This window comes from Acipenser ruthenus, chromosome 1 (assembly GCF_902713425.1).
Source record: "Acipenser ruthenus chromosome 1, fAciRut3.2 maternal haplotype, whole genome shotgun sequence".
Lineage (NCBI taxonomy): Eukaryota > Metazoa > Chordata > Actinopteri > Acipenseriformes > Acipenseridae > Acipenser > Acipenser ruthenus.
Window position 1 is genome coordinate 11,650,574 of NC_081189.1, and position 15,918 is coordinate 11,666,491.

At 38.3% G+C, this 15,918-nt stretch overlaps 1 protein-coding gene across 2 annotated transcripts in view; it reads left to right on the forward strand.

Annotated features, from left to right (window-relative positions):
- Nucleotides 1–10,895, forward strand: part of LOC131701523 (integrin alpha-1-like) — a 54,348-nt gene extending 43,453 nt beyond the window's left edge. For both annotated transcript variants that reach the window (XM_059000053.1, XM_059000115.1), the window contains 11 exons: nt 240–375; nt 1,018–1,095; nt 1,452–1,528; nt 2,039–2,128; nt 4,275–4,377; nt 4,958–5,071; nt 5,381–5,485; nt 6,522–6,626; nt 6,996–7,094; nt 7,593–7,709; nt 8,315–10,895. In XM_059000053.1, the coding sequence (XP_058856036.1) occupies nt 240–375; nt 1,018–1,095; nt 1,452–1,528; nt 2,039–2,128; nt 4,275–4,377; nt 4,958–5,071; nt 5,381–5,485; nt 6,522–6,626; nt 6,996–7,094; nt 7,593–7,709; nt 8,315–8,368 (1,078 nt within the window). In that variant the 3' untranslated portion in view covers nt 8,369–10,895. The remainder of the gene's footprint in view (nt 1–239; nt 376–1,017; nt 1,096–1,451; nt 1,529–2,038; nt 2,129–4,274; nt 4,378–4,957; nt 5,072–5,380; nt 5,486–6,521; nt 6,627–6,995; nt 7,095–7,592; nt 7,710–8,314) is intronic.
- Nucleotides 10,896–15,918: the final 5,023 nt, after the last annotated feature.

The following is a 15,918-nucleotide window of genomic DNA, read 5'->3' on the forward strand; positions in this document are numbered from 1 at the left end:
AGCTGAGACTAGTAACATATGCATTCAAGCTGTTTGAAACATGAAATAAAGCTTAAACCAGAAAAGGGAATTATTCAGTGTGGATGCTTTGGCTGCATTGAGCATGTCATTTAACTGTTGCTCATGGAAAGACTGCTTGTTTTTTTTTTTTTTTTTTTTTTTTTTTGATGCATTGAGAATGTCTTTTAACTGTTGCTGGTAATGAAATGACTGCTTTTTTTGCATTCTTTCCTTCACAGGTCTTCCCCTTTCATCATTAAACCTGGTTGGGAGAAGTTCGGTGTAGCAGTAACCATTAAAAACAACAAGGACAGTGCATACAATACTAGAATACTGATTAGCTACTCCAGAAACATCCATTACGTCAGGACTGAGGTAAGGGGTTAGAATAGTGATTAGCTACTCCAGAAACATCCATTACATCAGGACTGAGTAAAGGGATTAGAATTATTTGCCAGAATTATTCGCCAAATTACTGGATATAAGGAGAGGCCCTGGAGAGAGTCCAATGAAGAGCAACCAGACTCATCACAGGGTGTAAAGGAATGAGCTGTGAAGAACTGACTCTGTTCAGTCTGGAACAGCGAGGCTGAATATCTTGGATCCTTTAAGACCCGACTTGATAAAGTTTTGTGATCAATCAGCTACTTGGAACTGGACAAGCTCAAATAGAGCGCATGGCCTCCTTTCATTTCTATATTTTCTTCCATTCTCATGTTTTTAGATTTCCTTAGGAAAGGGAACTGCAATCTGGACCTCTTAGCACACTGTTGTATTGCTTACATAAGAAAGTTTACAAACGAGAGGAGGCCATTCAGCCCATCTTGCTCATTTGGTTGTTAGTAGCTTATTGATCCCAGAATCTCAAGCAGCTTCTTGAAGGATCCCAGGGTGTCAGCTTCAACAACATTAGAAAAGGGGACCAGTCTGTACCTCTGAGGAAACTGTTGTATTGCTTATATGAGAGAAAGAAAGACGTTGCCCTAAACATGTTCTGTGTTTTCTTCCTTATTGTAGCCTAGAGAGAAAGACTGTGAATCTAATCATAACATCACATGTGCAGTGGGATATCCATTCCTGAGTAAGGGAGACATGGTGAGAGCACAGCTTATTCTACAATTATTATTACTGCCCATGGTATACTGTAGAATACAATGCACATGTACAATATCCGACTTTATGCAGCATGAAAACACTTTGCCTCATGTTTATGGTGGGAAATGTTGTTTTTACAGGAGACATCTGTGGGGTCCTGTTTCAAATCAAGTAAAGGCATTATAATGAATCATATCTCCTCTAGATTTGACCATCCCGCTGTTTGTTTCCTTTTGGATATGGTTAGATTTACTTGACCGAACATCAGTCATGTACAGTAATACATGTTTATAAAACATTCATTCCGTGATTGAAATATATCTATCCTAATAATTACATGCACTTTCTTCATTTAGGATACCTTTAACATCATATTTCAATTCAATATCTCATATTTCCTGGAGAATATTACTATCCATTTATACGCAACAAGGTAAGACTCGTCACCTGTGCTAGCTTGCAGCACAATGCTATCTTTCATGTCATCTGTATGACTCCAGTGCTTTTGTCATCTACTCCTCAATAATGCACCCTTTCTGTAAGAATAATGGCATGGGCTCTTGTAGCACTTATATAGATATAGTCATCCTGCACCTGTCTGAGCAACATTACATTTCCTCTGATGTTGTCCTGCAGACATTTAAACAGCATTCTGGGCTTGTGTCAGACTTTCCTATTGGTTCACTGACATGGCTCGAAGTTTTCAGTCAATGCGATGGAGTGTTCTCAGTAGAACAGGAACAGTCCAAGGGAATTCCAAGAAGTGCTTTCACTGGAACTGGAATCTCCACATACAGGGATTCCTTGCACTCGTAGATTGACACAGAGAAGGAAGGAAATACATTAACAATGCACATCCCAATTCATTCTGGTCTTTTCTGGCTGTTGTTGTTTTTGATGCTTTTTTTCCAAAGCTTTGTTGTATAAATTATTCTTATTATAGTGACAGTGAAGAGCCAGATGCCACTCTTTATGACAACTTTAACACCATTATGATTCCAGTAAAATACGAAGCTGGTGTGCGTTTTTCAAGGTAAGTACTGTAATAACTTGTTTTTAGAACCCATTTTGCAAATCTGTTGTGGTTTTGTTTGGCATGTTTTCAGTTTTCTTCATTTCTGGAAAGTGAGCTGCAATTATGTTTTTAACCACTAGGCTACCAAATTCTTTCAATGCTGTGTTTTGCAATAAAACACAGTTGTACACATACAGCACTGATGCAGGTGTAAGATACTATAATAAAGTATTCATGTGCACAGGATAAACAAAGTCATGTGCAACATAAGGAAAAAAAATACCTAGCACAGACCTCCACCTGCCATTCAAATCATGTGACAAAGAGACCTTTCAACTCCCCACGTACTCTCTCTATATGTACTGTATGGGTTACACTTTCCATGAAGTGTCTCTAATTACTGTAAAGAGTAAATACATGTGTACTTACACATAATAGCAATGCTGTTATGCAGTGTTACAATGTAGTTAATGTGGAATTGTTTGCACCCAAACCGAACCCTAGCCCTAACCCTAACACTTTTCTGATACACTTGTGAACTTACATATATCGTGCCAAAAGATTTCCACATTGAGTACATTGTAACTATGCATATGTGGCGGAGTGTCCCGCCCCTATTTATTATTATTTGTATTTGTTTGCGACGCGGATAAAAGCGCCGCGTCTTTTGGTATTATTTTTTATATTTATAATTTAAAACCCGTGAGGATGTGTGGCTGATCATGCATCCTCACGGGTTTTAAATTATAAATATAAAAAATAATACCAAAAGACGCGGCGCTTTTATCCGCGTCGCAAACAAATACAAATAATAATAAATAGGGGCGGGACACTCTGCCACAGCATAATAAAACTGTAATGATGTGTAAGTACACATGTACTTACTCACTATCTACTTGGTAAATACACAATAATCAGAGACACCTGTTGTATGCAGAGTAAATGGGGCCAGCAGACTGGTTTACTGTAACATGAGAGGCCTCCACCTTTGTCCTGTGCGTCAAAGTTAATTTCAGTCTAATTTAAATATAATTTTGGACTCCCACTTTGTCAGATGAAGTAGTTCAGTTGCATGCAGTGACACACACTTTGTCAGGTGAAGTAGTTCAGTTGCATGCAGTGACACACACTTTGTCAGGTGAAGTAGTTCAATTGCATGCAGTGACACACACTTTGTCAGGTGAAGAAGTTCAGTTGCATGCAGTGACACACACTTTGTCAGGTGAAGTAGTTCAGTTGCATGCAGTGACACACACTTTGTCAGGTGAAGTAGTTCAGTTGCATGCAGTGACACACACTTTGTCAGGTGAAGTAGTTCAGTTGCATGCAGTGACACACACTTTATCAGATGAAGTAGTTCAGTTGCATGCAGTGACACACACTTTGTCAGGTGAAGTAGTTCAGTTGCATGCAGTGACACACACTTTGTCAGGTGAAGTAGTTCAGTTGCATGCAGTGACACACACTTTATCAGATGAAGTAGTTCAGTTGCATGCAGTGACACACACTTTGTCAGGTGAAGTAGTTCAATTGCATGCAGTGACACACACTTTGTCAGGTGAAGTAGTTCAGTTGCATGCAGTGACACACACTTTGTCAGGTGTGTAACTTTAATTATTAGAAAAGTCCCCTTCCCCCGCCCCCTGTTTTAGGTGGCTGATGGCACAACCCAGGTGACAATCATATAACTCGTTTTTACCTAATCTGCACTGCCACTGCACACAGCTTTAGTGTTAGTTATAATTAGAGGCTAGAAAGAGAGAGACCAGTATTTTTTCAATTTGTAAAAATTATAAATGTTCTAACGTCATCACTAGTAACCAATGAGAGAGCACTCTGAATTACGCGACAGGTGTCACAGCCTAATGCTCACCCCAACTAACTTTCACCTGTGAATTTTGGCCGAGGCTAAAAATTGCGTGAAAATTAGGCGATGTGAGCATTAGGCTGTGACATTGGCGTGAAAAAACTTTCAAATTCCACGCTTTTTATTTCAGTGTGCAAAAGTGTGTTAGATTTTGTAAATCAAACCCTCAATAGAAAATGATACAGTTATACAACACCAACATCATGGCTTTTCCCCCACAAATGAACCAAAGGTTACATTTATTATTCAATTCAGTCTGTATTCAGTTGTCAGCTGTAACATGTGCTTCTGTTCTAGTTCCATCAGAGAGTATCATTCAGTAATAAAGGAGGAAGAAAGTATACCAAGTGTATTAAACACTACTGAGTTGATTGGGGATGAAGTGAATATCAGCTATGTGGTAAGAAGGAGGAACTCATCTTACAGATATGCATCACTAGATCCGCTTCGGTCACCATTTTTTATTTACAGTTTTAGAAATGTTTCAAACAGTTTTGGTGAACTTCATGGGGTTTGAGAAGTTGGCTTGCATTAAAATAGATTCCGAGTTACAATTAAACACCCAGTGACTGAAGGGGGTATAGCCTTGTTCCCATTATATTGTTCATTACACACCCCTGCCTTACCTGTAACTGCCACAGTCATAACACACCTAGAGCTATGGACGCAAGTTTTGCATTACCTATAATTTTAAGATTAACACCAAAGAAACTGCAAAATAATATCACAAAAATCTGCCGGAAGCCATAATAGTAGTACAGTATTTCGTGTTCGATTTTGAAACATCACATTTCTTCATATGTCATAATTTATGTCAGTTTTTCGTTAAATATATGGAAAACTAATATATGTATTGGTTGCTGCTTTTAGTGATGAAGTCTTAAGCAGTTTATCAGGAGTTGTGGAATTACAGATCAGTTTTTACCTGTGGTTCACATCATCAGTGTTACACACACTTGCTTTCCCTATCACCCTAACAGATTGAGAGAGAAGCACATCGGCCAATGCCTCCTCTCACACTGGAGATCCTGTTTCCCTACCAGTCTCCACGAAAGAATACCCTATTATACCTGACAGCTGTGAACACTTCAATGGTAAGACTATTCTCTTTGCACACTGCAGCATGTGTATATAAACGATTGAGAGTTAATCAGAGAAATTCAAACTTTAGAATTCTGCTGCACTGTTCTGTGAGCAGCCGTGGCTGTGTTCCACAAACTTGCAATCAATTCCTTTTTTGATTTTATTTTCTTTGCCCATCAACTAACCTACTGGATCAGCAAACATTTGCTTAGTGGCACACAGTCCTGTACACAGTATACAGTCCATGAGAAGTGTGATAAATCTGTAGCACAATCACATTTAACCTATGACTAAAAAGTACTTTTTTTTAATATATACAGAACGTGAAATGTAAGGCACACCATCTGGTCAACCCATTCAATATAAGCCCTGCAAATCCTTATGTGTCATCCCCACTGAAGGAGACGCTCAACAGCTATGTTGTGGTGAGTCCCCGCTGTCACTATAGCCCAGCACATGCTTTAATTGAGTCATCTATTGTTGAAGAGCGAGTATCAAATAAAAAAAATAAAAAACAATTCTGACCCCTTACCTTTCTATGATGCTTGACATAGAGTTGGTCATATAATGTGTTCAGATGAGTTTCATGTAGCCTGAGTGAGTAAGGTGCTTCCAGCTGTTCTGAATGGTTAGCTCCAAGTTGATGTAATGTGCCGCCTCTCTCAGCTTCCTCTCTGTGGTACATGACCTACGAGATCTGTATGTACACCTGAAGAGATGCATTGAGACTGTCTCTATGTACACCTGAAGAGAAGCATTGAGACTGTCTCTATGTACACCTGAAGAGAAGCATTGAGACTGTCTCTATGTACACCTGAAGAGAAGCATTGAGACTGTCTATGTACACCTGAAGAGAAGCATTGAGACTGTCTCTATGTACACCTGAAGAGAAGCATTGAGACTGTCTCTATGTACACCTGAAGAGAAGCATTGAGACTGTCTGTATGTACACCTGAAGAGAAGCATTGAGACTGTCTGTATGTACACCTGAAGAGAAGCATTGAGACTGTCTGTATGTACACCTGAAGAGAAGCATTGAGACTGTCTGTATGTACACCTGAAGAGAAGCATTGAGACCGTCTCTATGTACACCTGAAGAGAAGCATTGAGACCGTCTCTATGTACACCTGAAGAGAAGCATTGAAACAGTCTGTATGTACACCTGAAGAGAAGCATTGAGACCATCTCTATGTACACCTGAAGAGAAGCATTGAGACTATTTGTATGTACACCTGAAGAGCAGCATTGAGACTATTTGTATGTACACCTGAATAGAAGCAGAAAGGGAAGATTATTTCTATTTCATAATTCATCCAGATATTACATGTATAAAACTTGAAAGTTTTACAAAAGATCTTATAAACTGAAGTACTCACATGCTATATTAAAAAAATGTCAGTTCTTTGCAATGTATGTTGCTCTTTTGCTAGGTTGCCTGTCACTTTTAATATTTTTCCACAGGGGTGTAATACCTCTAGATGTGAATCCCTCCGGTGTGCTATAGATCCTTCACAGACAACTCAAGTAAATATTACACTGCGAGTCTGGAGACCGGCCTTCAGGAAAGTAAGCGTCACCTGGACCTAGTTCACTTATTTTACATGTTCATATAATGGGTTACAATGACCTAGCTGTACCACTAGGTGACACTGTTGACACTTCTGGACCTAGTTCACTTATTTTACATGTTCATATAATGGGTTACAATGACCTAACTGTACCACTAGGTGACACTGTTGACACTTCTGGACCTAGTTCACTTATTTTACATGTTCATATAATGGGTTACAATGACCTAACTGTACCACTAGGTGACACTGTTGACACTTCTGGACCTAGTTCACTTATTTTACATGTTCATATAATGGTTTACAATGACCTAGCTGTACCACTAGGTGACACTGTTGACACTTCTGCTGTGCTTTTTCCTTTCAGGCTGATTTTTCAAGTTTAAATTTGCTTGTTCGTGCAATGCTGAAAATTACTGACCCTTCTTCAGTTATCCTTCTAAACACAGACAGTGAAACCAGACTGGTGAGTCCTATTAGATACTGTTAAATTTTAAATAGTCCTGTGTTGAAAAATCAGTCATAAAAATTGGTCTCTCTTCAATCTGTTTAACATTGAAATCAGAATGAAGTACCTCAGATCTTGGTTTAATAGCTGCACGATTAATTGCTCTATTTATGTTAGAAACATCATAACCACATTCTAAAAAACACATATATTAATGTTTTAAGTGCATGATACATATTTAAATACTATATAGTACGCATACATTTAGTCCCTTCAGATCTGTAGACCTGTGTATTATTTTTCAGTACCAGAAACATCAAAATAATAATAATAATAATAAACACATGTTTAAATACAGTTATTAATGTTAAATAATAATAATAAAACAATTTAAGAAAACAGGAAATAAATATTATGACAGTGAGGTCAGACTGTGGCGGCCCATTCATTATCATAATAAGAAAGACGAGGGGAAGCACGGCTGGGTTTCATACACTTGTATTTTCTCATATGCAGGTAACAGTAAAGGTGTCGAAGGAGTCCCCTAGTGGAATACCTCTCTGGATCATTATACTCATGAGTGTGCTCATTGGCCTCTTGATACTGGCACTGGTGATTTTTGGATTATGGAAGGTGAGTGAGTACTACTGCTAATACACTGCTCTGAAACCCAGAGGTCTCATCATCACCCAGCCAGCCAGGGAGGGAGAGGCTGAGAAACCCCCAATGCTCTACATGAAATAGAAAGAACCTCCCAATGCTCTATATAGACTAGAAATAACCTCCCAATGCTCTATATAGAATAGAAAGAACCTCCCAATGCTCTATATGGAATAGAAAGAACCTCCCAATGCTCTATATGGAATAGAAATAACCTCCCAATGTTCTATATAGAATAGAAAGAACCTCCCAATGTTCTATATAGAATAGAAAGAACCTCACAATGCTCTATATGGAATAGAAAGAACCTCCCAATGCTCTAAATGGAATATCAATACCAATGCCTTATCTTAGAGCTGTATGTTAACACATGCCATCGGAAATCACGTTGGAATCTCACAGGAAGAATGGTTTCCTTTTCTCATGTATACTCAATAATGGAGTTTGTTCTTCAGAACTGAAAGAGTTAAAGGAAAGCTGAAACTCTTCCTGATTTGTTAGTGGCTTTTGTTTCTGTTGTGTCTTTGATGGTAGAACACAAAACTGAATTGCATTGTTATTGTTGTCTTTAATAACAGGCTGGCTTTTTCAAGAGGCCGTTGAAAGAAGCAACAAAAGAGGAGAAGTGGTAGAAGCGTCTGCACACAAATCTTCCATCTCCTATCCTCAGGACTGTGTTTTAATTTAAGCATTACACTGTGTACAGAATGGCTATGCAGTGTCTTGCATTTCACATGTTTGGTTTTTTTTGCCTGCTGAGTTTGCATTCTTTTTTGTCACCACAGGCGGCGCTATCACCACAGTTAAGCAAAGTTGTTTGTTTTTTTTTTACTGAAATTAGAAAGCATTTACAAAAGTACATCAGTACATCCCATAAGGAAATACGACATACCTTGGATAACATTTTAATCACAGTGTGGCTGTCTGTCCTTATATTATAGTGACTTATTGAAAGTGCCAAATAACAAGACAAACAACGCCTGCAATAACGATAACTGTGATTGTTTCTGCTGTTCAGTGGAATGGAAGCATTGAATAATTGCACACAGTTATCTGAGAGAGAGAGAGAGAGAGAGAATGAATGAATAGCAGTGCCATACTTCATATGTAATCCTAAAGATAATATACCCTAGTATTACACTTCCAAACTGTTACACTTCTCATGACCAGAAAGCACACAGTGCCAGACATTATTGTTGTTTTGTCATGACTATAGTATGAAACTCCACATCTCACATTGGATGAGGCAGGGGGACGTGCAAGGCATCAGTGTGCACTCAAATTGCCTGTAGTTGAAAGCATTTCACTGTAAGTTCTGCTCCTTACAAACAGTTACTAAGCCACCCACTGCTTGAAATTACATCATTTTATACATCTGTTAACAGTTTATATATATATATATATATATATATATATATATATATATTGTAAATGACTCGCACCACTCACAGTTCTTTGCCCCTTCAAAATCAGACCCAGGACGCAGGAAATTGATTTTTTACAACATGACACGCTATTTCTTTTAATAAACACAATAAACAAAAACCAAACACAAAATAAACACCTAGCTCCTCAATGAGCACTAACTAACACACAGGAACCTAACTAGCATAGGCCAGCTGGGCCATTGTTTCCGCTTGCCTGCTAGGAAGCAGCACACCTCTTCTGCCTCCTTCTCCACCACAGCCCCAATCAAACTGACTGCCCATCTTTTTATCCCCTGCACCTGGCTCTAATTTAATAATAAACACCAGGTGCAGGGGATAATTAAGCAATAAAACAATAAAGCAAAAACAATCAAACAATAAAAGAAACTAACAAAAAGGTGCCTGCCCACATATCCTACGCAGGGAGGATTTTAACCCCCTCCCTGCTGTCTTACTATATATATATATATATATATATATATATATATATATATATATATATATATATATAGTTAAAGAAAAAACATAGTATTATACTGTATATGAATGTGTTTATTTAAAATAAGAGTTTTATTTTTAAATTAAATTGTGCTTGAAAAGTAAAAATGCTGAGCATTATCACTCTGAAGAGATGTAGTGTGCATTCGTTTAGACTGAAGTATTTACAAATGGTACATTTCTATGACTAGCATTTTATACATAGGCATTGCTTGTGTGTCCACTGGTTTTAAGCATTACCACGGTTGTTTTGAAAAAGCTATCAGCCTATTCCCAAATCTTCAACACAAATAACGTGCAGTTCTGCACATAACATGGCAGAGTCATCTTTAGAAGATGGGTCTAAAACGTGGCAGTGTTTCGTATGTATGGCATTGCCGGTCTGTTCAATAGCATACAGTTGATGACAAACTTGATTTCCAGTTTTACAAGAACACTGTTCTTTTCAAGTCATTGAATTTCTGTAGAATAAAAAATAAAAAATAATAATAAAGGATTGGAATTTTGTCTGTGCTCTGCATCTTATAACTTTGTTGTTTTGCTTTATTATTATTATTATTATTATTATTATTATTATTATTATTATTATTATTATTATTATTATTATTATTCACTTTGACACACATGCAGTACTTTGAAGTATGTGAATACATTTTGTATTAGAGTAATGTTTTGGTTCATATTTGAGCTCCATTGTTTTGCTGCTTTTTTCAATAAGATTTTGCACATACTGTACATGTAATGAACAATGCATGTGTTAGTTCATTTCCTACTTTAAAGGAGCCTTCAGGCTTTCAAATCCATTTGCTTGCACTTATTAGACTCTTATCAGGCATACTGTCTATCTACAAAACAGCTTCTCCAGTTGAGCAGAAGTATCTTTAGCATAACTCTAAGGGGATCAGTTATAATGTTATGCTAAACAGAAGCACAGTGCATCTATTTTAAAGTTGGTCAGCACTCCTTTCATTTGTAACATTATATGAAAGTGTACAAATAACTATATTAATATATGTGTGGAAAATAATGTAAGACAATCCTAATTTGGCACCCGTAGCATTTGAAATTAATAATTTAAGCATTATATTGTTTGTCGTCTGCACTGTATAACTGAAAAAAAAATGTTTTAAATGCAAAGCACTGGTTTAAATTCCGTACCTTCAATAGCACAGAAAAAATGCTTTGAAATACTGTCACTGAAATATCTTTTTTAATAAAAACTAAAGTGTACAGACATGTGCATTGTGTTTCCTCCTGTTTTCAAACGCATAACCTAATACTGCATCTCTATGTGGTGTATGGTATTTAGTGTCTGGAAATCAGATAAAAGCATTGTGTTCCTCTGTATAACGGGCAGAGCAGTGTTGTGTGACGCACTGCGTTATGGATGAACAGTGCAGCTGGCAGGGCAGTGTTGTGTGATGCACTGCGTTATGGATGAACAGTGCAGCTGGCAGGGCAGTGTTGTGTGATGCGCTGCGTTATGGATGAACAGTGCAGCGGGCAGAGCAGTGTTGTGTGATGTGCTGCATTATGGATGAACAGAGCAGCGGGCAGGGCGGTGTGGTGTGATGCGCTCTTCAGCTTCACCAGGAGCAGACTAGAGACCTGCTTCCTGTCATATTCCCTCTCTTCTACCCGTCCTGCATTATATTCCCTCTCATCTACCCCAGTCCTGCATTATATTCCCTCTCATCTACCCCAGTCCTGCATTATATTCCCTCTCATCTACCCCAGTCCTGCATTATATTCTCTCTCATCTACCCCAGTCCTGCATTATATTCTCTCTCATCTACCCCAGTCCTGCATTATATTCCCTCTCATCTACCCCAGTCCTGCATTATATTCCCTCTCATCTACCCCAGTCCTGCATTATATTCCCTCTCATCTACCCCAGTCCTGCATTATATTCCCTCTCATCTACCCGTCCTGCATTATATTCCCTCTCATCTACCCCAGTCCTGCATTATATTCCCTCATCTACCCCAGTCCTGCATTATATTCCCTCTCATCTACCCCAGTCCTGCATTATATTCCCTCTCATCTACCCCAGTCCTGCATTATATTCCCTCTCATCTACCCCAGTCCTGCTTTCTATTCTGCCCACCAGCAGTACCTCACGATTGCTCCTCTTGGCTGCTCAAGTTGCGTTCTACACATGGACTATTGAAGCAGACTTGGATGATCAGGGACAAGGATTGAACCGTCCCTCCCTGCCAATCAGTTGCAGTGTTTAAACTCTGCTACACCAAGTCTTTATGTTTCTGACATGTCAGCAATCTCTTTCCCTGCGATGTCTGAACTTACAGTGATGTACTTTGAGAATTATGTCATTGTTACAAGCCACTTTAAATCCTGAAATTATGAAAAACAAAACTTTACTGAAGGTGCTATTTAGACCCATCACTGTTTAGATCAGTTGAATAGTTCCTGATGTATTTGTCCATGTAGGCTGAGTAGGGTTTCCTTTGCCTTTGGCCACAAAGTGCATTTAATGTCTAGCTGGTACAGCCTTGGCTTCTATGAATTAGTTCTATGGAAGTTCACATCCCTTTGTTCCAGTCATATCAAAGAAGAACTAACAACAAGTGTGCCTGCTTGTTTAAGAATACAAAGCAAGTTCAATTTTCAAAAGAAACAGATTACTCATGCACTTCCGATTATGTAGTGATTAATCCTATTGAATAAAATACTTCAATTAGTGATAAAAGCACTGGGGCCTACTTACATTAATATAGAAGTACTGTTCAATAGTCAAGTGGCAAAAATAGTAACAATAGCTGTGAAATCTGGATGTAACTTACCTCAGCTTTCATTAAAATGTGTAAATATGTACCTGTAAAGACTCAAATGAAATAGGACTTGAAAATACGTAAATGCAGTATTCATGTATTTTACCTTTTTTCTGCTTGATGAAAGAAAATCTGTGTTCTGGTACACGCCCTCTGAATGGTGTCTGTCAATGGGCAGTCTGCTTCCTGCTGTCCTATGCGGTCAATCTATCTATTTAAATAAAGTAAAATAAATCAGCAATGTATTTACTAGTAAGTGTGGAACCACTAGAATTGAATCACCTTGTTTGTGTTGCTGTTGTTTATTTCATTTGACAGCTCAGTTTAGTATTGGTTACTACGATTGTAATTTCATATGCTAAGGGTTAAGGACCTGTTTAATGTAAGCATATTTCTTTCTTCAGTAATTTTGAATGTAAATTCAATGTGAGCACATTCAAGTTGCTCCAAATGATTTTTTAAAAACTATTTTAGAATATGTAAAAAAATTTTTTTTAAAAAAGCAAATTAATTGTAAAAATACAGTAGCCTACATTTGTTAATACAGTATCCAAGAGAGGGAGTTGAGCTTTAAATAAACCCAAAGCAGAAATAATCTTGTTCAGGAAAAATGGTAAAGCAGCTCATTCTATTCCTAAAAGCTCTCTGGTGCACCCTGCTGGAAAAAGAAAGTATGGTTTTACACTTCAAGCTGCACCGCCTGATACCTGTGGTATACTGTGCCGTGCCTCGCGGTACCGCAGACCTGCCATGGTGTGGTGGAAGTTTTCCATGGGACCCACTGTATGTTCAGATTTATAAGAATCAAGGTGGAATTTGGTCAGTTAGGGGGCCCAGTAAAATGAGGAGTCCCAGGACCCTGAGAGCCCCAATCCAGAGGCACATGTTAATTTATTTTAACAAAAACGTGCATTCCCTAATACAAGTTTAGGCAACATTTCTCTATGATTGTCTAAACATGTCTTCTTCGACTGATCTCAAAGGCTTTATAATTATAAGATCACAGCAAGGTGTTGCCAGTTAGCCTGTGGCTATTATGGGCTATCTCTCTCGTCACACTCATGACAATGTCTCATAACAAACACATCTATATTTAAAACATTGCTCCACACCAAATGTCTACATTCAGCAAGAAGTCTGTACATGACATGTTCAAGCAGCTTTATTACCCGTCAGCCAGAAAGTCATGTACAAGCACAGCAGCTGTGTGTCACAATTCACACTGACAAAGAAGGGGCTTCATTATCAACACCCTGCTTCCAGCAAGTCATGTACAAGCACAGCAGCTGTGTGTCACAATTCACACTGAAGAAGAAGGGGCTTCATTATCAACACCCTGCTTCCAGCAAGTCATGTACAAGCACAGCAGCTGTGTGTCACAATTCACACTGAAGAAGAAGGGGCTTCATTATCAACACCCTGCTTCCAGCAAGTCATGTACAAGCACAGCAGCTGTGTGTCACAATTCACACTGAAGAAGAAGGGGCTTCATTATCAACACCCTGCTTCCAGCAAGTCATGTACAAGCACAGCAGCTGTGTGTCACGATTCACACTGAAGAAGAAGGGGCTTCATTATCAACACCCTGCTTCCAGCAAGTCATGTACAAGCACAGCAGCTGTGTGTCACAATTCACAGTGAAGAAGAAGGGGCTTCATTATCAACACCCTGCTTCCAGCAAGTCATGTACAAGCACAGCAGCTGTGTGTCACAATTCACACTGAAGAAGAAGGGGCTTCATTATCAACACCCTGCTTCCAGCAAGTCATGTACAAGCACAGCAGCTGTGTGTCACAATTCACACTGAAGAAGAAGGGGCTTCATTATCAACACCCTGCTTCCAGCAAGTCATGTACAAGCACAGCAGCTGTGTGTCACAATTCACACTGAAGAAGGGGCTTCATTATCAACACCCTGCTTCCAGCAAGTCATGTACAAGCACAGCAGCTGTGTCACAATTCACATTGACGAAGAAGGGGCTTCATTATCAACACCCTGCTTCCAGCAAGTCATGTACAAGCACAGCAGCTGTGTGTCACGATTCACACTGAAGAAGGGGCTTCATTATCAACACCCTGCTTCCAGCAAGTCATGTACAAGCACAGCAGCTGTGTGTCACGATTCACACTGAAGAAGGGGCTTCATTATCAAGAACTTGCTTCCAGTCTCCACCTCATTTTACATGAATGCAAGACATGATGCCTTTTGAATTCCATTTCTGTGTGATGTCTGGAAAGCTGTATTAAGGGTGTCTATGTACATTTAAGTATAGCCTAAACTGCAGTTGTTTTTGAACGTTGTCTGGCAAGGTTATTTTTATATGACACAATTATGTGATAAACAACAACGACTTGAACTTGGCCCCAGACCATTTTTAAAAACATGTTCATGACTTAATAAATGCAAACTGTAGAGCAGTGATCCATTAATGTTACCATTATTTTAAGCAATGCTAGCTAGATAACACAACTTTTTAAAACCTATTGTATGTTTTTTTGTGTTTAAGGTCTTTTGAAGTAGAAAACTTTTAAATAGTATTATATTATTATCATTGTTTACGCACAACCATATAATAAAGCATATGAAGGTCCTGAGCATTAACTTACAGCTTGCATTATGTTTGCAAACTGAAAGACATCCAACATTTTCCACTGAATGCATCATATCCTATACACACACTCCATTAATATACACTAGCTTATGGTTAATTTGTGACCGTTCTTTTCCAGATAAACCCATTTTAAACAGGTGATTAATGAAAACATTACTTTCTGTAATGATGTAATGGTGTATAATGTAGTAGGGTTCTATTGAGAGTCTTTCTGTAATGATGTAATGGTGTATAATTTAGTAGGGTTCTATTGAGAGTCTTTCTGTAATGATGTAATGGTGTATAATGTAGTAGGGTTCTATTGAAAGTCTTTCTGTGATGATGTAATGGTGGATAATGTAGCAGGGTTCTATTGAGAGTCTTTCTGTGATGATGTAATGGTGTATAATGTAGTAGGGTTCTATTGAAAGTCTTTCTGTAATGATGTAATGGTGTATAATGTAGTAGGGTTCTATTGAGAGTCTTTCTGTGATGATGTAATGGTGTATAATGTAGTAGGGTTATATTGAGAGTCTTTCTGTGATGATGTAATGGTGGATAATGTAGTAGGGTTCTATTGAGAGTCTTTCTGTAATGATGTAATGGTGTATAATGTGGTAGGGTTCTATTGAGAGTCTTTCTGTGATGATATAATGGTGTATAATGTAGTAGGGTTCTATTGAAAGTCTTTCTGTAATGATGTAACAGTGTATAATGTAGTAGGGTTCTATTGAGAGTCTTTCTGTAATGATGCAACAGTGTATAATGTAGTAGGGTTCTATTGAGAGTCTTTCTGTAATGATGTAACAGTGTATAATGTAGTAGGGTTCTATTGAGAGTCTTTCTGTAATGATGTAATGGTGTATAATGTAGTA